Source organism: Chelonoidis abingdonii, chromosome 10 (genome assembly GCF_003597395.2).
Source record: "Chelonoidis abingdonii isolate Lonesome George chromosome 10, CheloAbing_2.0, whole genome shotgun sequence".
Lineage (NCBI taxonomy): Eukaryota > Metazoa > Chordata > Testudines > Testudinidae > Chelonoidis > Chelonoidis abingdonii.
This window is the reverse complement of record NC_133778.1, coordinates 51,649,661-51,673,410: the sequence shown is the minus strand read 5'-3', so window position 1 is coordinate 51,673,410 and position 23,750 is coordinate 51,649,661. Positions and strand designations below refer to the sequence as shown.

The 23,750-nt window shown below is 38.3% G+C and overlaps 1 protein-coding gene across 2 annotated transcripts in view; it reads left to right on the top strand.

Annotated features, from left to right (window-relative positions):
• Window positions 1-23,750, top strand: part of GALNT13 (polypeptide N-acetylgalactosaminyltransferase 13) — a 379,070-nt gene that overhangs the window by 16,873 nt on the left and 338,447 nt on the right. For both annotated transcript variants that reach the window (XM_075070223.1, XM_075070224.1), the window contains one exon: window positions 7,412-7,661. In XM_075070223.1, coding sequence (XP_074926324.1) covers window positions 7,520-7,661 — 142 coding nt within the window. In that variant the 5' untranslated portion in view covers window positions 7,412-7,519. The remainder of the gene's footprint in view (window positions 1-7,411; window positions 7,662-23,750) is intronic.

Below are 23,750 nucleotides of genomic sequence, written 5' to 3'. Positions count from 1 at the left end.
CATGCATGGGTGCTGGGGACAAGACTGCTGATTTTTGTTGCTAAGCAACTGCTGCCAAAGTGAGGCTCACAATCAAGCTTGAAATAGTCACCTAAGAAAGTATCTCAGAAATGGAAGGCAGTATGAATTCAATGTTGGGTATAGGGGAGAAAAATCTAACTAAAATAAGAACACTTTTCATAAAATATGGTTAATCAGTTGTGTTTCCAGTAGACATTAACTCTTGTCAACATTCCAATAGGCTTCGAATATTAAGATCAAAATAGCTAGAGATGGAAAACTACCTATTAAATTAACTCAACAATAAATTGGCTGATTGAAATTGACTGCACTACTTTATTATAATAGTATATATAGCATTTTCACCTGAAGTTCTAACAGAGCTTTTAATAAACTAATGACTAGAGGAGATCCGGCACCCCAGAAAGGCTGTTTAGTATTAGGCCCATTTTATGAATGGATAATGCAAGCTTCAGAAGGATCAAGTGATTATCTGAAGTCAGACTCAGTTTCTTGAAGGTACTTAGTCTTCTAACTTCCACTGAAATCAATAGGAATTAGGTGCCTGAATACCTTTTGAGGATCTGGGCCAGAATTGCCAGGCTGGAACTTAAAGCCAAGAGGCCTAACTTCAGGTTCCCTGCTCTATCACTTAAACTATACTTCCTCTAATAAACCATTCACATTACTTAATGCTTCCAATACCCTGAGAAGGTGTTGCTGTGAGTAACATTTATTTGTGTGTCATACGCTCTTGCCCTTGGTTCTGGACACTTCATTCACACAGTTGTCAATTCTCTTATTTGTGTCCACACTGGTAGGAACCATTTCTCAAAGGCCAGCTGATCAATGTCTTACAGATATCTACACTCTAAGAATGTTTTTAGATACATTTGTGTATAGCTGTTTCTGAACACAACTTTTCCACGAGTTGCTCGCTGCCCCTGAAGTGATGCCATTGTGATACATCCTCCTATCTCCTTAGCAATTAAAAGCGAGATCAGAGTATAAAATCACAAGAGGGTCTGAAATTGTTGGAAAGCAGGCTAATGAAATGTGAAAATGAAAAACTGGAATAGAGGATTAGTCGTATTATGAACATGGTTGGAGTGAACGATCAGGTTGTGAAATTGGGTGCTTCCTAAAGGAACCCAGAGTAGGATAATCAACCGGACGTTCAAAGAAAACTTTTCCCAGTGCTTAAAAGGATGTCACTTTGACTGTTTCTCTCTGAGCTTACAGGTAACACTTTAGCAAAATATCATATATTTCATCTTGGATATTTAGTATTTTTATTCACATGGTCAAACAGATAAACTCGATGAAATACTGAATGTATAGGCCCTGTTGAGAGGTTAAAAGGCAACGCATTGCCTGAATAGAAGAGAGACTACAGCTGCATGCCGCAGGTGCGATGATGATTAAGGAATTTGTCCAGGAGGGAAGTGTGGCTGGGCCTGGCTTTGGGATAATGCCCCTAGAACTCTCTGCAGAATTTGAGCTAATGAATTCTAGGAACTTGACACTTTAAGTGAAAGAAGAAAATTCTGGCCAAAAAAATGTTTTTTTGTATTGACACACACTTTTTTTACTTTGGCTGCATAAAATACTCTGAAAAATAGGCTTTATGCTCATCCAGTCACAGAGGCACACAACTTTATGAACTTTTAGACATTTTGGTCTTAATCTCTTTGCCTCAGTTCCTCATCTGTGAGTGAAAATAGGTTAATATTTAGAAAAAGTTCAGAAAAGGGCAACTAAAATGATATGGGGTTTGGAATGCGTCCCATATGAGGAGAGATTAAAGAGGCTAGGACTTTTCAGCTTGGAAAAGAGGAGACTAAGGGGGGATATGATAGAGGTATATAAAATAATGAGTGGTGTGGAGAAAGTGAATAAGTTATTTACTTGTTTCCATAATATAAGAACTAGGGGCCACCAAATGAAATTAATGGGCAGCAGGCTTAAAACAAATAAAAGGAAAAGCTTCTTCACACAGCACACAGTCAACTTGTGGAACTCCTTGCCTGAGGAGGTTGTGAAATAACAGGATTTAAAAGAGAACTAGATCAATTCATGGAGGTTAAGTCCATTAATGGCTATTAGCCAGGATAGGTAAGGAATGGTGTCTCTAGCCTCTGTTTGTCAGAGGGTGGAGATGGACGGCAGGAGAGAGATCACTTGATCATTATCTGTTAAGTTCACTCACTCTGGGGAACCTGGCATTGGCCACTGTCGGTAGATAGGATACTGGGCTGGATGGACCTTTAGTCTGACCCAGTACGGCCGTTCTTATGTTCTAATAATGTTTCTGGTGTACTCATATACTAGGATAATGAATGTCATAGACTGTCCTGGGTAGAAATTAATCCTCTATTCAGTGCAGAGTGTTGAGCATAAAGAGAAACACTGAACAACAGCCTCATTTACTGAGCATTATTCATTCTGTGCATGGAATGCTGCAAGAGACTTATGAAAAAAATTGTATGTCATCAGGATGCATACACACAAGGGAGCAAATGTAAGCGTTCATGGGCAACTTTAATAATTGCATTACTTAAGTTTTTTTTTCAGTGCTTGACTTTGCAACCTTGAAATCTTTTGCTACATGTGTTTCTTAATGATTATTATAGACTAAGCTGGTAGCACTGCCTATGATAAAGTTTGGCTGACAATTCCCATTATAAGATGTTTTCAGTTGCTTATAATTTTTCTGATCTTTAATCATTTGGACTGAAATTTTCCCTGCCAGGTGTCTACTTCAGGCTGGATTTCTTTTTGAAACATGGAAAGTTTTCAACCAAAAGGATTCAGCTGTTTCTGAGAATGAGGCAAGGGAAAAATAAATTATTTTCCCATTTAAAAAATTCTGAGTGCTGGACTTTCAACCTTAATACTCTTTTAATGTACTTTTTTTGTCTGGAATATATATATATATTATGGCACAGTGGTGTGGAAGGCAGTGAGAAGTAAGACAAGGTCCCTGCCCTGAAGAGGTTACATTCTAAGCAAACAGTGAGTGGTGTGGAATGGGATAAAAAGAGCTAGAAGTGATAGATGCATGCTAAACTGCATGTTAGTTCCATGAGTGTGTATTTATTTTTAACATTAACTCCTGACAGTATTGTTAACCAGGATACATTGATTCTTTGGGCTATCAGCACTGTATCCAACTTTTTGCTTCAAACCATTTGTTTCTGATAATTTTAAATACTTTTAAATTAATTTTTTGTTTAAAGAAATGTATGTTTTCTAATATAAAGCATTTACGGGGATAAGTAGACACTTGAAAATCCATTAGCTCATTGCCAGAAACAAGGAAAACTGGAATGGAGTCTCTAACACATCTGTCAAAAGGTCAGGGTTTCTGGGGCAAGGTGGGCTGGAAAGAAATATTTCAATTCTTAAACTGAAGGAATATAATCTGTATTCTGTGTTTTAAAATACATCTTACTGATGTTAATGCTTCATGTTTGTATGCTGTTTGAAGTTCAAAAGACAGAAATATTGCAAAAATATTACATGGTTTTCTTTTGTTTAGGAACTGGTCTTTAATTGAAACATAAGCTGACTTAAAAGTTGTAATAAACGAAGTGATTTCTTCTTAATAATGTGACTTTTAATGTGGCCAAAAATTAGTCTCCAAAAAAGATTAAACTTGGACTCTTATAATTTTATCTTCAACATATATAAGAAGTCTGTCTATCTAGTATGTAACTGGCTAGGGCTATTACCGAATGTTAAATGAAAATATCTGCTGGTGGCTTTTCCTCTAGTTCTGAGATGTTAATTATCGTCTTAAAATGAAGATTTAAAGGAGATAAGAGTCATGCCTCCCATTCTTTATCTGTTAATAAATTACAGATTCTATCTAAGGTACTTAGTCTATTCTTAAGTGCTAGAATCTGATGTCAACGCACAGCATGCGCTGCTACATACATTGAAATAACAGTCTCTATTTGCATAATAAACAAAAATATCATGAATTGTCTTTGACTTTTTTAAACTGCAGAGCAGATTTTTTTTCTCTAGAATCCAGGTAGAAATTTTTATTCCAAATATTCTTATCATAAGAGCAATTTACTGCCAAAATTAATTTTCCATTATTACCATTCACCGTTAACTCAGTATAGTTTATTGCCCAAGCTTTATTGGACCACAGGTAAATTTCACAATTAAGGAAAAAGGTTCAGCAGCACGTTGGAGTGATTCTTGCATCAATAGAGACAGTGTTAAACTTATACAGCCTGAGGCGCAGAAGATGATTTCATGCAGTCCAGTCTAACAGCTATGGTTTTATTATTATTATTTTTAATATAAGTAAGTAAACCTAATTGAAGAGACAGGTTCTTCTAGATTATAAGGTCCTTGAGGGAGGATCTGTATTTGTGCCTTATATAGCACCAAGCACATCTTTGGTATTGAACACATAATGATTCTGCTAAGCATCCCAAAAGCTAATTATAACCTCTATAGTGGTAGAGAATGCGGGAGACCTAGCATGTCAGTCATAATTTCCCCTGTTTTTAATAAAGATCTCTGTCTGAGGCCCATACACTTAGAACTGAGACATGTGGAAAAGTTCATCAGATATCATCAAGTACAGAAATGGTACTTTTAGGAACTATTTCAAGGGTTATATTTAAATTTGTACTATCTTTATCTTCCTCATCTGTTTAGTATGTAATTAAACTTAGTCATGTTATACTTTATATTTTTTTATTGTTGTTAATTATTCTGTTAATGAAATTCAGCACTATTGCAAAGTGTTTTTATTGGTCTTTGGTTAAACATAGTGGTGGGTGCGGGAGGAGTAGGTATACCATGTGCAGTATTGTAGATTGTATATTTAAAGGAAAAAAAATGTAACATTTTAAATGGGTGCTCAGTTAAAACAAACCACCATCAACAAATATGAAATAATATAAGCAGATTAGGCCCCAAATCTCAACTATCTTAAATACCAACATCCTTGTGGGAACTCTCTCAATTCTAAATGTTTTTAATTTACTACACTATTGCTTAAATATTTTTTTTAAAAGGAAGTAAATCTGAGCAGTTGTTCATGAAGCTTAAGGTAGAGTGTCATGTAAGACACAAGACAATTCTCCTGCTCTACTTGGCGCTGATGAGACCTCAGCTGGTGTACTGTCTCCAATTCTGGACATCCCTCTTTAGGAGAGAGTCCATAGGAGAGCAACAAAAATGATAAAATGGTTTTAGAAAATCTGATCTATGAGGAAAGGTTAAAAAAAACTGGGCATGTTTAGTCTTGAGAAAAGAAGACTGAACAAGAACCTGGTGAGTCTTCAAATATGTGAAGGGCTGTTAGAGACAGGATGGTGATCAATTGTTTTCCATGCCAACTGAAGATATGACAAGCAGTAATTGACTTGATCTTCAGTAAGGGAGATTTTAGATTACATATTAGGAAAAACTTTCAAACTATAAGGATAGTGAAACACTGGAACAAGTTAACGAGAGGTGGTGGAGTTCCCCTCACTGGAGGTTTTTAGGAACACATGAGACAAACATCTGTCATGGTTGGTCTGTGTTTACTTGGTCACTCCTCAGTGCAGGAGGCTGGACTTAATAGCTTCTCTAGGTCCCTTCCAGCCCTACATTTCTATGGGTATGTCTACATTGCACTGTGGCTGGCCCATGTTAGTTGACTTGGGCTCATGTTACGGGGCTGTTCAATTGCAGTGTAGACATCTAGGCTCAGGTTGAACTCCGAGTTCTGCCTCATGGGAAGGTCCCAGAGCTCTGGCTACTGCCTGAGCCTGAATGTGAACACCACAAGCTGGAGCCCAGCAAGCCTGAGTCAGCTGACATGGGCCAGCTGCAGGTGTTTAACTGCAATGTAGGCATACCCTATACTTCTAAGGAACATGAATTAACCAGCTAATCTTATTCCCAGAGCTATGCTGAAAATTAAGGGGAGGGTCTTATCCCTTATTGGAATTGGTTTGGGGGGCTCTCTAAATCATCTTTTCCTTCATTGTGACCCTTCTAGTGGCTATTTGTTAAGTACTCTTATGTGCTCCAGACAGGAGTGACAGAGCCTGAGCAGCAGATTCTCCTGCTTTTTTCCAACCCTTCCTACTTTCCCCCTTCCCACCCCCAACCCCCCAAAATGCAACCATTTAGTGGTGATCCACCAACAAAGGCATATAAAAAATTTTGAGTCATAACTGAATTGTAAGATCCTTGGGACAAGGAGTGTGTCAGCTTCCACATTCTGAGCACACAGCTGACACTAAAAGAATACAGAACAGGGACTGGATAAAGATAAAGCTAGAGGGGTAAACATTTCTAAGGGTCATTGCTCACTAGCCTAAAATCAGGCTTACCAGCTATGGCTTTGTTTGAGGGAGAGTATGTTTGAATTACATTCTTCCTCAGCTTTTGTTTTTGTTTTTAATCCCCAGGGAGAATATTGAAATATACAAGAATCCTCCTGCCTCAGTGCTCTAGTAAGAAGGACTCTTGGCAAGAAGGGAGCAGACCAGTGTAGTAGAGGGATAGTGTGGCATGTATACACATGCTTGTAAAGTAATCCATGCCCTAAGTTAGTTGGGTCCCCCAAAGAAGATGAAATTTTATTAGCCTTTTACCCTCTTTTTGAGAAGCCAGTAGATTTTTTTTTTTTCCAATAGCAAGAAGGTAGTTTACCATTTTCTTCAATAGTCTTTTAAGTAGCTTAAAATTAGGATCTTCAGAGTGGAGCATGCTCTTCCAAATAAGGGCTGTCTCTAAACTGTCATTTATTTTTGGAAAAGACATGTATGTAAGTGCTAATAGAGAGCATATTTTGTTTTATTAGGCCCTCAGTAAGGTATCCAGCAGCTGAATGTTAGGACACTGCTTTTGAAACCTGGCATCAATACAGGAAGTGTCCTATATGATTTCCCATCTTTGTGTGGAATGCCTTTGTAATGGTAGATGTGTAAGTTTAAACTTACAATCTAACTTTAATATATTACAATAGAATGATGAATAGCTAAGTTTTATCCCCCTCCCCAAACATACTCTTTTCAAGGCAGTATTCCACATAGGTAGATGGAGTATCGTGTGGCACTTTTCCTTCAGTGACATCTGGTGCTAGAGTGGTGGTCTGAACTTCAGTGGCAGGATCACTCTGTTTTTTGGGTTTACAGACATCTGGATAAAATATAATCCAACATAGGAAAAAAAATCAGAAGTACTGGTCTCTTTACAAAAGCAAAGAAAACAAATCTTTGAAAGATGGGTTAACATTACAAAGAGGATAGTTAGATACAGGAGAAAGGAAAATAGTTTAATTTTTAAAAGAAAGGAAAAGCATCTCAGCATTATGTTTGTATCATTTTGCACCTTAAACCATGTATACTTGTTAGGTAATTCAAATATTTTTTTTCTTTAATTGCAGTGGATACGCTCGACTTCACTTTCATACTGGAATTTAACCACGTGGCTTGGATACATCCCAGCAATAGCCATCTTTACTCTGTGTGTGAACTAAAATCCAAAACAAGAGATGAGGAGATTTGTCTATTGCAAGGTGGTTCTCGCCACCTCTCTGATGTGGGTGCTTGTGGATGTCTTTTTACTCTTGTACTTCAGTGAATGTAACAAATGTGATGACAAGAAAGAGAGGTCACTGCTGCCTGCTCTAAGGGGTAAGCGCAAGTTCTAAATTATGTACAAAGGTCACAGATTTGTTTGGAAGAATTTGTCCTGACCTGGAACTTGGACTGTGTTATGTTATGTATGTAAAATATCAGAATCTTAAGCATTCTGATTCATATTACTGTATTTAGTTCACCTTGTTGGTTGTGTTAATTTGTCTTAATATTAGATTAGCATACTAGCATCTCAGACAATTTTGTATAAATAAAATTAAGTATACAGCTCTTATTTACATGGAAGTATTTGTGTAGGAGAAACCACAGTTCTGTGAAGAGGTTTTCATAAAGGAAAAACTTGACTGACATGCAAATCGGTTGATATGCAGAGTCTATATAACTGCATTTATTATGGTACATGTTGAATTAAAAGTTTGGTTTAACTCTAGTCAAACTTAAAAAACAAAAAGAAAACCTTTTACTTAATCTTCCATAGAGAGACATCCGGATCGTGTTTGATTTAACTGTAGCTGCATAGGGGGTAGAGACTGGCAAATATTTAGCCACTCTTTCTCCTCCATCCTACTCCCGCTCTTCCCCTCCCATCCCCCACGCAGCATCCACCCAAAAACCTCCCTCCTCTAATGTTCATTCAGAAGATTAAATGAACTAGAGTTGTCTGTTTTTTGCTTTCTTCAAATATTTTAATAATTTGCTTTACTGGCAGTTATTTAAATGGAAACTGAATCTTAAGAGATTATAACAGAAATAGTCATGGAAAGCAAAATTGAATGTGTAATTGTGAATATTTGTACTGCAAACTGGTTCTAAAGTTTCTCATTGGCTAAGAGCATAACATTGCTTCTTCTGTCCAGTGGGTTCAAATAACAAAGTTGAAATGTAGGCTGATGCTTGTTTGAAAACAACCTCCCAGAGCAAGAATAAGTCATTGATATTTGAAAGGGAATTTTGGTTTAATGGATATGTTGGAGAATCTTAATCAGTGGAAAATTAACAAACAGAAGAGGAAATAAAATTTGTCAAATTTTTCATTATGAATTAATTGCTTACCTCTGCTAGGGAGTCTAGGTACAGTCTATGCAGGAGGCAAAGTAGTTTGAGTCTCTAATAGGATTGGGACAAGTCCTATTTAACTACTATATTTATAATGTATCTTTTGCTGAGAGTATGCAAAAGAGAGTGTACAAGGCCATCAGTTTTATAACGAATGCATATGTGGATTAATGCACTGATCTGTGGACAAAAGTTGGGAATAAATCAGTCCTGCCATTTGTTTTTGTTGTGTGTAAGGCTTGGTTCAATTGCTGTTTCTGCTAAAAGTTGAAATACCTCATGATGGATCATTTCAGTTTGGAATGATCAGTTTGTCATTTGTTGAACTGATTCAGTCAGATCAGTTGCCAAAAGCAGTCAGGGCCTGAGTCAGCAAAAAATCTGTCTGGCTTCTCAGCCAGTAGACATAGGTTTGTCTGTCTTTTTCTGAGTTTAGAGCTTCATTTATTTATAGTGAAATAAATAAATAGAATTCTGTTACAAAGGCTATAACTAGTGATTGAGTTGGTTTTGTGTGTCCGAAATATTCAGTTGTAAAGTAAATGAGTGTATAAAAAGTTGTCTCTTTCTTGGTACATGTATTGGATTTGTTACAAAAATTTGAATAAAGACTTTTTGGTAAATAATAGCTCTGTCTGAGAAAGGACTTAGAGGATTTCATCCATTTAAAATAAAAATGAAAACAAACCAAAAGCCTTAACTAAATAATAAAGGTGCTTAAAAGCATCCTAGGGATTCATTGCTATATGTCTGTTTTAATATTTTCTTATTTGTTTTAATTTCTTGCATTTAGGTTTTAGATCTGGGTAATCTAGTGTGTTTGATTTTAGTGGGAATACTTGATGATGAAGATCTGGCCTATTGTAACTAAAAATTGATTTGTCTTTATCGTGAGCTGCGGAAAGAGGAGCACAGATTACCTCTAAGGCAGGGGTTCTCAACCTTTTTCTTTCTAAGGCACCCAGCATGCTATAAAAACTCCATGGCGCACAACTATTGTTTTATTGCATATAAGAGCCAGGTCCAGCATTAGAGGGTAGCAAGCAGGGCAGTTGGCAAGGGCCCATGCCACAGGGGACCCTACGAAGCTAAGTTGCTCAGGCTTCGGCTTCAGCCGTATGCAGTGGGGCTTCAACTTTCTGCCTTTGACCCCAACAAATCTAATGTTCGCCCTGCTTAGTGGCCCCTGTGAAACCTGCTCATGGCCCCACAGGGGGCTCCAGATCCCTGGCTGAGAACCACTGCTCTAAAGTACAAAGTAGAGATTTCTCAAAAGATACTGTACTGTTGTCAGAACATGCTTTTCATAGATAATTATACTAATCTTAACTATTTGGTTGCTGATTTCATTGTAAAATAAAAAATGAGACAATTCGACCATGGTTCTTGTTTTGGTGTTAACTCTGTGCTTGTTTTTTTAACGTCAGTTAAGTTTTTTTTTCTCTTCAGAATTTATATTGAAATGTATGCATCTGACCATCGCAGGGCTAAACATTTTGCTAATTTGTATGGGTTAGCTAAATAAATTATTTTAAAAAACCCTGTACATAATCCATCAGATTTTATTTCATAATCAATTTGAGTGACTAGACTGCAGTAGGCATCTTGTAAACCGTGGTATCTACTTTTCATGAGTTTTAATAGCCAGTTTATTGGATTTAATGTGTTATAGGTGTGACATGATTTCTCTGCAGAATTCTCTTCTCTCCACTGCAACTGAAGCTATTAAACTTATAATGTAGTATTACTGCACCAGGGTGTCTGGGTTTTGTGGAGGAAGAGTTGTACAGAATATGTAATAACCTTCCTGTTCAGAATTTTGGCAAATACAATATGGAGTCAGTGTGTGTGTGTGTGTGTGTGTGGGGAGAGGCGGGTGGTACTCTGCTCCTAGGAAAATACTTGAAGTTGTAACTGTTCAGTGCAGAACAGTAATAATTATATTCATGTTGTATGAGGGACCTAGGGACTCTATACAATTTCATTGGAAGATTTCTTGTGCATTGCATGTTTTTTTGTTTTGTTTTGTTTGTCTGTTAAAATTACATTAAGCTTCTGACTTAAAGCAACAAAACAATGACAATCTAATTTCATCCTTACTGCTTGCTTCTGCCTAGTAATTGCAGTTTCTATGAATATAGAACCATGCCCTTTGAGACCCTCTACTTTTACTTGGTAACCACATGCTGAGTGAAATCGAAGCAACTCTCTTAAACTGGAATTGCCTGGTTAAGTTGTTTTTCAGTGTCAAGTCTAATATGCTCTGTTAACATAGCATTTGTATAAAAAGCTTTTGGTTTTAAAGACAGTACTGTACTGTGCAAACTACAGCAGTTAATTTGCTTAATGAATAGTTGCATAAGTAATTGCTGCATACTTTGTTTTTGTTTTTGTTTCTCTTTTCCTGACTGGCAGCTCTAAATTAGGGAATCCAAATGTCTGACACTCATATGGAGTTTTTTATTTCAGTAGTATTTCCAGAGTAGTCAAATCAATATATAAATTGTATTACATAAATATCTACCTTCCAGAATAAAGATCACATCTGTTTTGGCGTCAGCTTCAGCTGGAGCAGGAGCGGGACTGTTGAATGACCCAAATATTTTATTTAGAATATCCAGTAAGATGTGTTAACTCACGTATTTCGGATTCAAAATGTGGATGTACTAAAATCTTTTTTCTCTTGTGCTGCCGCATAACACATTTAATCCTCTTGAAAATTGTTGTCAATTTGTTGTTTTGAAATAGTTTACAATATAGGACATATTTTAGAAATATTTTTGAGACTGTAGTTCTGCAACCTATATAGACAGAACCCTGAGGTTTGCTTATGCCCATCAGTTTACAGGGCTGTTTACAGGACTGCTTTTTTTTGTGTGTGTAAATATTTTTATAAATGTAATACATTTTCTTACTTTTATACTATCAGCTATGAAAAATTTTAACTATATATCTAGAGTGCTTGTTAAATATCCATATTTTCTAACATTAAATTTTAAAAAATAAGTTTATAATAAGCACCACAAAAATGGAACAATGAAAATAAAAATAGTAAATCTATAAAGACCTTTTTGCTCTACAAGTGTTGTCTAAATTTGTACTTGCATCTGCATATGACATCTTATTGTTTAAATATTTGATTGTGATATTCTTGTAAAATAAGTTTATGAATACCTCCAAAAGAGTGTAGAATAGCTGTAAAACATAAAAGCCAACACAGATAATTGATATACCTCTACCTATTATTTTATAAAATGTAGACCAAGAATCTATGTACTAATTATTGTAAGGTCATTTAACCCATTACTCTTGTCATTAATTAGTATAAGGGAAGGACTACTACTTCCGTGTAACTATATTTTTAGCCATGGGTAAAATAACAAGTAGTCATTCCATGCCTTCTAATCTGTGATAATTGTTAAATCTCCTAAATTAAGGTGTCAAGTGGTCTTGTGCCAATTAAGGCATTAGATTAAATGATTCCAAAAGTTAATACCAGTACAATTGTTGCTAAGCTATGGGCAGTGGAAGTATGGAACAGCACATCCTTGTCTAGTATTATCCACCAGCATTTCCCTGTACATCTTTAGGTTTGCTGGCCAATATAGTGGAGGCCATGTGGTATGAAATAGTGTGTCTGCTGTATTAGGTGGGATCAACTGAACAATCTCTTCATCTTGATGCAAATGTTATCCTAAACTGGAGTTGGTATTTGAGTAATGCTTTCTTTATGCCATATATTTGTTCCTGTATTTTGAGCAAGCATCTTGTTGGAGAGAAGATAGTTGGTTAATTAAAGTAACCACTGGATCACATCAAGAATTTATTTTTAAGAAATAGAAGAAAAAGGTAATTTGGGGTTCTTTAATTTTAAATGTTCATAATTTGTTCTATCTGATTGCCTTAAATATTAACCTCAACATCATTCTAAAGAAGCTTGCTGTTGCCTGTTCACTGAGTAGAAACAGACTTTGGACTAGTTCCCCATTTATTTGATAGACTCTGACACAGACTAGGTCTTTTGTAGTGCTTCTCCTTCTCCATATTGCCTGGGTTCCAGAACGTTCCAGTATTTAGAGTACTGGAGAAACAGAGCAGCTCCTATGAACTGGGAGGGGTAATTGTAGGGTAAAAATCTTCAGCCTCCAGTACAGAAGAAGTCTTTGAAAACTTTAGCTGCCACACTCTAACATGTCTCTGCTGAGTATGTGTGAATTTAGGCTTTTGGAGACTTATAACTTCTCCGGTTTGGATGGATTTTCATGGGGAAAGTAAAAGGCCTATCCCTGAAACCAGGGATATCTGTGCCAGATCCCACCCCTAAATTTCAAGTCCCTGCTCCAAGAATGCTCCCTTCTCAATGAAATAGTTTGGGGGGTGGAGGAGGGAGGGCAAAATAATCTTTCCCCTAAACTAATATCTAGAAATGGCCAAATCGTGTGTGTGTGTGTGTGTGGAAAGTAGCCTGAGGCAGCCAGGAAAATTTCAGCCTCAAAGGTTAAAATTTCAGAAAGTTACTACACATAACTGGAAAAGGATTCTTTAAAGCAAAGTGTTGGGCAACCTTAACTACAGTTGTAGCTACCATGTCTGCCTGTTGAATAAATGCACACAAAGGCATGAATGTCCAAAATATCCCCCCCATCTCTGTATACTTTCTGGTCTCATCTCCTGTCTGCCCTGTACTTTCTACATGGGAATCATAGAATATCAAGGTTGGAAGAGACCTCAGGAGATCATCTAGTCCAACCCCCTGCTCAAAGCAGGGCCAATCCCCAACTAAATCCCAAATGGCCCCCTCAAGGATTGAACTCACAACCCTGGGTTTAACAGGCTAATGCTCAAACCACTGAGCTATCCCTCCCCCTTAATCTGAAGTCACTAGGTCTGGACCATGTGCAATTCAGGGTATATCTACATAGCAGCTGGGAGCATGCCTTCCAGTCCAGATAGATAGACTCGGGCAGCTGACAAGCCAAAGATTTCTGTTTTGTTTCTCCTGAAACACATTTTTGCTTGAAACCCCTTCCTGTGAAAAAAATAATGTATTATTTTATTATTATTATTTTTTGACATTTTATCCCAGTTCAGAATGAAAACAGAGAATTTTTTTCACAGGAAGGGGTTTCCAGTTTTTGGCCAGCTCTAGATAAAACCAGGTATCTCCACCTCAAAATTCCCTTGCCTTTGCTTAGTCAGTTTGTCGATCATTAAATATTAACTGGTGTCTTATAAAAAACATTGAAAAAAAATGTAATCTGTATTCCTCTTTCCCTTTTTTTTTAATTAATGAGATGCTGACATCAAATGGGAACTTCATTGCCTACAAGTTCATTTGCTTAATTTGCCTCAAGCCCTAAACATCTCTCTTTGAAATAATTAGATGCTGCTGAGATATGTCACAAATAAGCATTACAAGTGAAAAGGCTTGTTCCTGGTCCTGTTCATTCAGTGGTAGTAGGAGTAGACCCAAACTGAAGAATAAGATGCAGGTTTAGATGAATTTATAAGCATCAATGTTAGTAGCCTTAGTAATGGAAAAAATGGGGGGAGGGAAGAAACAGAAAATATAACATAAGCAGAACTGTCACTAAATACTTTTTATTATAGGCAGGGCTAAGTTGCCAACACTTTCTATTATAAGACACTGTTTTCAGTTGCCTAAAACTGCCAGACTTGTATGGGTTGAAATTTTCTATGCCAGGTGTCTGTTTCGGACTGAACACTTTTGAAAATTTCAGCCAGAATGGATCAGCTGTGTTTGAAAATGAGGCTAAGAAAATACATGATTTTTCCTATGTTAAAAAATCCTAAAAGCTCTACTGCTTCCCTGCTTGGGAGCAGGACTTGACATTTGTCCTTTCTGACAGGGATTTGTCTACTGTCACTTCTGTGAAAATCTGCACAAATTTGGCCAAGTTAAATGCCTTTGAAAAATCAGTTTGCATGTGTTCAATAGAGACTTGGGTTTTTAATAGCAGAATTCCCTGTGGACTGAGAATGCTCTTGCCTGCAGTTGAGCACTACTTTCTTTGTAACTTTAGCCTGAGGTAGCTGCAGGCTATACTATGTCTGGCACCTGATCTGAGAGCAGAAAGACTGCCTCTCTTGTGTTCTTGATGAACTCCTCTCACTCCCAGACAACATGGGGAGGAAGCTGCCTGATTCAAATACAGAGGAGATGGGAGCTAGATCTGTGGGGAGGGAAGTGAGGAGCTGATTAGGAAATAGTCTGGATGGGTTTAGGAGGGGAAACTTGGACCAGGTGGGGGAAGAGGGGAATTGGGAGATTGGAACTAGGTGGGTAATGAGACTGGAACTGGAAGCCAAGGAGGGAAGAGAAAGGGCTGAGAGCCAGTAGGTGGGAAGACTGAGTCTGGATGACTTGCTGGGGGGAAACTGGGACTGGTTGGAGAAGAACAATGGGTCTGAGAACCTATAGGGTGGAAGAAGAAGGTGAGGAGAGACCAAACTGGTGAGGAAATGAGATGCTGGGGGAGAACTAGAACTAGCTGAGCAAAGAGACTGGGACAAAGAGCCGGAGGAGGCGGAGAGATGGGATGGGACACCAAGCTTGGATGAGAAGCTGAAGGAGGGAGATTAGAACTGGGAGCCAATGGAGATGTCAGAGTTGTGGGGACTGGAGGCCAGGGTCATAGTCTTGGAGAAAGATTGAAGAGCCAGGATGGGAGAAACTGGGAATTCCTGGACAGGAGAATTGGGACTGGGATGAGAAGCTTGAGAAGTGGAGACCGTGACAGGCTGGGTGAAGACACAGTCCTGTGGCACCTTATAGACTAACAGAAGAATTGCAGCATAAGCTTTCGTGGGTGAATGCCCACTTTGTCAGACGCATGAAGACAATGGGACTCATATGAGAACTGAGTGTGGGTGGGAAAGAGATAAGAAAAGATTAGAGGAAATGGGGCAGAAGGGGTAATGCTTAGGGGCAGTGGGCAGAAGTTCTGTGTCCACTAGAACAGAATTAAAGCTGCCTGTGCAACTTAATTCCCTTTCTGCATTTGCATTATGATACAGTCTTTATGACATGAGCATATACTATTTTTTCCATAAGACATCTTCATCCAGTGCACCGGCTGGATCTGCTCTAGGGATGAATCGGAGCATGGGGGTGAAACGTTCTCAGTCTTCTACATCAGGCAGTCTTCACATTTGCTATCTTCATGGCAGCTATCGATGCACCACATGTTTGGTCCAAGTCTGGGTTTAGAATCACTCTCCAGAAAGAACTCCCAGGATTTTCTGCTTTCATGCAGCACATATGGCAGACTCCAGGGCTTTCTTTGAAGTAGTGCTTGCACAGGATTTTTAAAATTTATTAGCTAAATGGCTCTCCAATTTTTATTGGCTTTGAGGTGTCTCCTCTTAAAAAGCTCTAACATAAATTATTTTTTTTAAAAGATTCTTTATTTTGGGTTTCTGAGGAGGGTTGAAGGATAGTACCTCCCTTTCTCCCCTCAAAAATAACAGATGGAGTCAACAGGGCTCAGAAACCTAACTCCCAGCCATTGTGTAGGTGAGGGCTGTGACAAGAGACTTGCGCAGGCTGCATCAAAGCTCCCTTCACTAAGACCAGGCAAGAATTAGTGGCATGGAACCAGAGATAAAGTGTGTGTGTATTTGGTTTGGTTTTGTTTTTTTTTTTTTTTTCCCCAAAGCCCCCTTGCCTCTCCCCTGGACCTGGGGCCCCTGTTCTCACAGCTTGCAGAGAAAACAAAGTTTCACTGGAATTTAATAGGTGAGATCCATAGTAAGATCATTGAGAGAATACAAAGCATTCCCTCCAACCCCCCAGGATATTTTACCTGCAAATGCCATGAAAGGTACCAGCTCCTGTGTCTTTTCTGATACTAATGAGTCATTTGTCTCCAATGATTCCAGCTCACCCATTGTGTGTGCCCTTATCCAGTAGCAGGGAGCACGAGGTGAAGTGATTCAGATCCCCTTCTCTTGGAGATGGACCTAGGGTCTCTCCTCTCCCAGCCTCTGGGCATCCCACAGGAGGTCATACAGTGGCTACTGTTTTCCTTAGGGCAAGATGCAGGATAGATGCCTGTTGACTGACCTTTTAATGTGCTCTTTTCCTCACAGGGCCATTCTCTGCTCTCATGGGTTTGGTCTAGGGACCGGCGGATGATATGGCTCACAATTGGCTTTCAAAGATGCAACATAAACTCTTAACTTCTTGAGAGTCTCTCCTCTAGATCCTCTAGACACTTCTCCTCTTTGAAGCCTGGGCTTTGAGAAAGATACCGAAGCCTTTCAATTAAGCTCCACAGAAATAAATACAAATTGGGGTCTAATTTCACAGATGCTTGTTTTTTAAAATGAAACACCAACCTCCCCCTTCCCCAAATCCAACAACCTAAACCAAATACTTGCAAAATTTGAAGACTCATGTAATTTTTTCCTCACCTAGTTTAAAAGTGTGGTTGAGGTGGAAAGGGGATTGCCTACCATGACCTAATTGTACCTAAGGATTACCAGGTCTTCATTATGCTGTCTAAGGTTAAGCCTGCTACAGCCTCTTTAGTACAGGGCATAGTCCTACCAGCTGTGGGAGTATTCCTTCCAAACACACAGACAGGAGAATAAAATCATCACTTAAACTAAATTTGGATGCAGCAGTCACAGTGCTGAAAGTATTGGCTGCAGTCTCTCTTAATGTGGATATCTATGCTGAAATAAAGCCACCATGAGACAGCACAAAAAGCAACCACCACCACCCCTTGCCTCACACACACACACACACACACAAAAAAAAAAGGGGTGGGCGGGGCAGGGGAAACCCTAGATAAAATCTATTTGAAATTAGATTTCCCTACCAGCTTTTCCGGGATTGATGCGTCACCTGATTCTCTGATCTGCTGTCCATTCAAAACTTCCATAAATGTTAACTAGCTTGAATACATTGTAATTGCAGGCTAACGTGATATTCTTGCAAACATTTTGTTGGTAAGCAGGGGGGAGCATGCACGCACAACAGTCACTGGCGCATTAGAAAAGGGAATAAATCCCCCCCGCCTTCTTCCAGGAAGAGAATCTTCGAAATACCTCCTCTTATTATGTATTCCCTAATGCACTTCCGTGTTTCTGTGTAGAGATTATACTTTAGGAGGAGGGCATTGCTGCTCCTGAGAGTTGAAATACCAAAGTTTGGGTTGTCTGGGAAAGCATCCAACCTCTTGTCTTGTTTTTTGGTTTCCCAAGTCTGCGCAAATCCCTTCCCCTACACTACCTAAAAAGGGGGTGCTTAAGGGTGGGCCCGTATTTGGGAGTGAACCACCTCAGAAAAAGTGTATTTAAGCTAATAAAGGGAAAGATATTTTCAAGGACACCTTTTATCTTTTGCCCAAAATAGATTAAAATATACCAACACTAACCCCAAGACCATAGAATGGGAAGACGAAGAGTGCAATAGTCCAATTCCTACACATTGGAATGGAGCTAGTTCTGTTGAGAGACAGAAATTGTGTAAAGGGCACAAGAGATCAATATTCCAGGTGGAAATGCTAAAATCCATCACTGTACCATTATCTTCCTAAAACTTCAGAATATGTAAGTAAACCTCTTGGAGATCTTCTGAAGATGTGATGGGGGAGAGTCACCCAGAAATACTTAAGGGAGTACTTTGTATTGAAAATACTTCTTTTTTGGACTCAGCTTCAACATGGCTTCACAAGTGCCATAACATCCCTTCTTTCAAGTTAAAGGGATACAAATCTACCCTTGTCTGATGACCTTGTCACGTTACACAGGGCCCCAAAGCTCTTGCTAAAAGCCTTTCAGAAACAAGGTTTTGAGTGAACAAATGGAAGGGCCAGTTACTGCCATTATAAAACTTCAGCTTCTAAATTATCATCCAAGACCATCTTTATTTCAAAAGAGAAATGGAGGAAGATAATGTCTGATTTGTCAAACTTCACTGTACCTTTCCTAAGATAAAATCTCCAAATCAGTTTCTGAGCTAATTGGTCTCATGTAGATACCATGTATAATTTTTGCTTTGCTTCCAGACAGCAATTGCAGCAAATCCATATGTAAGGATCTTGGTCCAGATCCAGTACTAGCATCTCTTGATGAAGTCATTCTTAATAATACTTAACAGCTATCTGATGTGCAGACCAGAGAAGCTGGTCATCTGTACAGATACCAGGCCCTGTGTTGGGGGAACACATCTGGACTCCTAAATGACCTGTGAGGGGAATCTTGCCAAAAGGAGAGACTTCAAATATAAATTGTCTCATGCTGTGGATCATCAAACTTACTCCTCTCTTTTCAGAAGATGATTCTTCAGAAACATGATGCATATATAACTGCTAAAAAGGCAGAAAACCAATACTACTGATCTGTGTCCTGGGGAAAACTCATCTGTTTTTCAGGGTTCTACACTAAGAATGAAAGTCTGGGTTGGCTGAGTCAGCGGAACACACAGAGAACCAAGGAAATTTAACTAGCCTTTCAGTGCATCACAGACCAGACTGAAAGCTCATTGGTGAGCCTATTTGCGTCCCAGCCGTTGTGGAAAACTAAGTTCACAGATAAGATAGAATTTTCCATTTCTATGCACTGAATGAGACACTAGTCCTGCCCCCTCCTCCAAAAGTGATCATGTAATTAGTTATCAGAATTGAAACAGGACACTAGATGGGGAAGGCACTGTGTCACTACAGAGAATTCTTTCCCAGGTATCTGCCTGGTAGGTCTTACCTACATGCTTAGGGTCTAACTGATCGTCATATTTGGGGTTGGGAAGGAATTTTACCCTGGGTCAGATTGGCAGAAAACTTGGGGTTTTTCATCTTCCTCTGCAGCATGGGCTATGGGTCACTTGCAGATTTAAACTAGTGTAAATGGTGAATTCTCTGTAACTTGAAGTCTTTAAACCATAATTTGAGATCTTCAATTACTCAGCCAGAGGTTAGGGGTCAATTTCAGGAGTGGGTGAGGTACTGTGGCCTAATGTGTAGAAGGTGTAGATGATCACAATGGTCCCTTCTGACCTTGAAAGTCTGAGTCTGCATATGCACAAATGGGTCAAATTAAGATTGCTCAGGAACCTGTTTCCTAACTTTTGAGTACTTGACTTTGCAATGTTGTTAATAATGTTTTTTAATTAAGTTTATTTGTAAAATATATATATATATATTCATACAATGCCAGAAGCTCTTTACTGTTGTAACTTTTTTTGTATTTAATGTGCATGAACATTTTATATCCTCCCCAGCCCCCGAAGATGTAGGCTAAAGTAGTAAACATTATGCTAATGCTAATTATGTCGAGTACCAGAAATAGAGGGTAATGGTACTGAAGTTGCTAGACAAATTATTAACATATTATTTTGGAGGAGAATTTTCTCAATGTGACAGTAACTCTACTTTATTCAAACTGATCAAGTACTCCTATTTTTAAAGAGAAACAGGCTGTGTTGTGATCATGTGAATCAAGTTAATGAAACATTTGGATGCTGTAATAAAAGTTTGGGTTTATGGCCAAGTTTAGAAAATGAGGCATTCATTTCAGTAGTTTCCATAGAAACATGTTTATCTGACAAACTACTGTATGCATTGGGCACTCTGCATTTTCAATGGTAGCACATATTTTTAACATACCATACGGGTATAATAGATGGATGAAATAATATTTATCTTAAACAGAAATCTTGTCACAAATAAGATTTAAAACATTGATCTGGATATTGTGAAAATGCATTAAGTTTATAGGTCTTTGCTATATACCTCATGAAATAGTTTCTAAAGGCTGAGAGAAAACTGTTACATAGACGCCTCTGATTCCATTTAAAAATAAATGGAAGCTCTGACTGAAATTTTTAGAGTCCCTATCAAGGTATGTCATTGTATTTTCAAGTAGTGCATGGAATTAGATTATAGGACTTATTATTATTTGTAACTGTAGAAGCAACAATAATTTATTTATTAAGTTACTTATTTTTTAAAGATATTGAAAGTATGACTGCCAAGCAGCTTGTTTTGTCAAAATGAAGGAACTATTTATTGTGGGATAGGTATTAATAAGCAAATATTGTACTGGGAACCATGATTTATATTTATGTCTCTTGGGAACACTGTTACCATAAATACTGCTGCTTGAGCACTAAATAGTGCATCTGTAGTCTCGTTTATTACCAGTTGCAGCTGGTGTCCAAAATAAGTGATGGGGTTGGTGATTAAATATTAAATACCCTTTCATCCTTCTCTAATAAAATATTTCTTAGCTCTGAATCTCCCCACACTCCACCATTGTTTTTGATTTCCTAAATAAAATTGAGCAACCAACTAAACAACTTGGTGCTCCTCCCTTAATAAATATATTATACCCCAATAGCTCTTCTGCTGCAACTCCCACCTCTGCTCCTCTAATGCTATAAATCAGGGGTCGGCAATCTTTTGGAAGTGGTGTGTCAAGTCTTCATTTATTCACTCTAATTTAAGGTTTCGCGTGCCAGTCATACATTTTAACGTTTTTAGAAAGTCTCTTTCCATAAGTGTATAATATAGAACTAAACTATTGTTGTATGTAAAGTAAATAAAGTTTTTAAAATGTTTAAGAAGCTTCATTTAAAATTAAATTAAAATACAGAGCTGCCAGGACCCGGGCAGTGTGAGTGCCACTGAAAAGCAGCTCGTGTACCACTTTCGGCATGTGTGCCATAGATGAACATGTTTCCCCACCCACTCTGCTCTGCACTAATAAAGAAGGCACTTGCATATCTGCAAGGTAACTACTGGTTTTTGACGTGTCCTAATAAAAGCAAACCTGATGTGCTCAACTCCACTGTATGTCACGGAACACAACATGTGTCCTTCTCCAGCACACACAAAACAGGAAATTGAGAGGTACAATAGAAAAAAGTTCAGGCTTATATTAATGTGCATAATACTAACACTATGCCAATTGTTAAGTTGTTATGGTATGTAACTATTCTTTTAATGTTCCACTGTTTGGTATAGAAATACTTTCTAGTGGGAATGTCTTTTCATTTGATGAAGGTTTTTAAGTTCAGTTAATATTACTGTGACTTGCTATGTTAATGGGAACGTAGGGAACGATCCCTGAATCTCTATAATGGATCCCTTACAAAATGTTCCCTATGATATCTTACATTACCAGTTTTGACTTTTTATTGTCTGTCTTAGAGTTTTGTACTTCTGCCTGTCAGTGCAGTATCTGAGAAACTTCCACATAAAATCGATAGCAATAGCAAATTTCCTAATGGACTTCATGGAGTCTCTGGCACGTTTCTCTTTTTTTTTTTTTTTGGCGGGGGGGGGAAGGGAGGGAGTAAAAGCTCTGCTTGGGGAACGGATCATGCCAGTGTATTACCATGTTGTAATAATAATCTGATACCTTTGGTGCTGTTATGATACCCACATTCACTGTGGTGCTAAGATGGAAGTCAGCATATTTTATTCTTCTTAGAATTTTTCTCCAGAATATATTAGAATGATACAGCTATAATATAGTTTAATTGCTGGCCTGGCACCCATCCCCAAATCTGTAAACAAAGTACCATTATGTTATCAGTGGACAACTGGCTGTTAATACTATTGTGATAGGAGTTTACTGCCATTATGTTTTATATAAAGGATACCAGCTTTAAAGGCTGTGAAACATATTTATAACAGCTGGCAGTCTGAGGATTTTGTTCAGCAGCGAAGTCCCATTTCTGTGCTGGATAATTTTCCTTCCATTAACATACTTTACCAGCCTGCATTTTCAAACCTCGGCCCATGTTCCTGAAATTGGAACATGGACTGTGGTGGTTTGCATAGCTGAGAAGCCAGGGGAACTAACTTCCTGACCCCAGCTTACCACCACCTCAGCAGCCATTCCCTCCTCCTTGACAAACCTTCCTAAACACATCTAAAGTAAAGATGATGGTCCTGGGGGTAAGGAGAGAATCAGCTACAGGATAGTTTCTCTTACAGGTTCAAGTTCACAAACTCCAGTCTCTAAGACTATCTGCAGGGAGCAGATTCACTTTCAGCACCTATAAACAAAGCTATAGGGTTCAGTTTGAGATTCCCTTTGCAAACCCTGTCCTGCATTTGTACAACACTAATTAAGAACCGCAGCAGGTGAAATCTCAGCCCCATTTGAAGTAAGTGGTAAAACTTCAACTGATTTCAATAGGGCCGGGATTTCACCCCAGATTTTGTGTTCATTTCTTTAGGTGGGGTAAAGTATGGGAAGGAAAAATGAGAAAAGCAATATATTGAATCCAAATTTCATATATTCTGAAGCGATGTCTGGAATTTTTGGAAATTGTAGGGTATTCAGGGTCTTTAAATGACAGAAGAATTCCACTGTGTCTCTGCCTGCCCGTCCCTTCCCCACAAACATTATGGTGGTACTTTACTTCATACTGTATGGTGGTGCAAACTTTAGCTGGGAACAAAACCCTGGGTCTGAATATATCCAAATTTATGGTGGTTCAATATACAAACCTGGATTTAGGTCATAATTTAAAAAACGACATACCAGCGTAATGGATCAGACATCCTCAAGTCTAGGAGAGATTGAAATCTATATCTGAATTTTGCAGCTTCAGTACTCTGTGTTAAAATGTATGTCTGATCTCGTTCTCCCTGAATACCTTGGGAATTGCATAATGGACTTCAGTAAGAGCAGGATCATATCCTTAGTCCGATTCCCTGGCTTTTGAACAATAGACCTAAATTATACAGCAGAAACATTGGAATTGTGGCACTGCCAGTTTTAGGATCTTTTGGTGCTACTGTACATAAATTAAATATAACTTTTATTTTAAAATGCCCCATATTTTCAGTTTTCAGTATGGTGCAGGTTTTGTTTATTACTGCACTGTAGAAGTTGTTAGGGGGAACCCGTTTGTTCTGGCAGCTGACAGGGGGCTTTGGTGTCTCTGATGCCATGGGTGTTGTAAACAGATAGCTAAGGGTTAGTGTTTCTTTTACCTGTAAAGGGTTAACAAAGGGAACCAAACACCTGACAAGAGGACCAATCAGGAAACCGGATTTTTCAAAGCTTAAGGGAGGGAATTTGTGG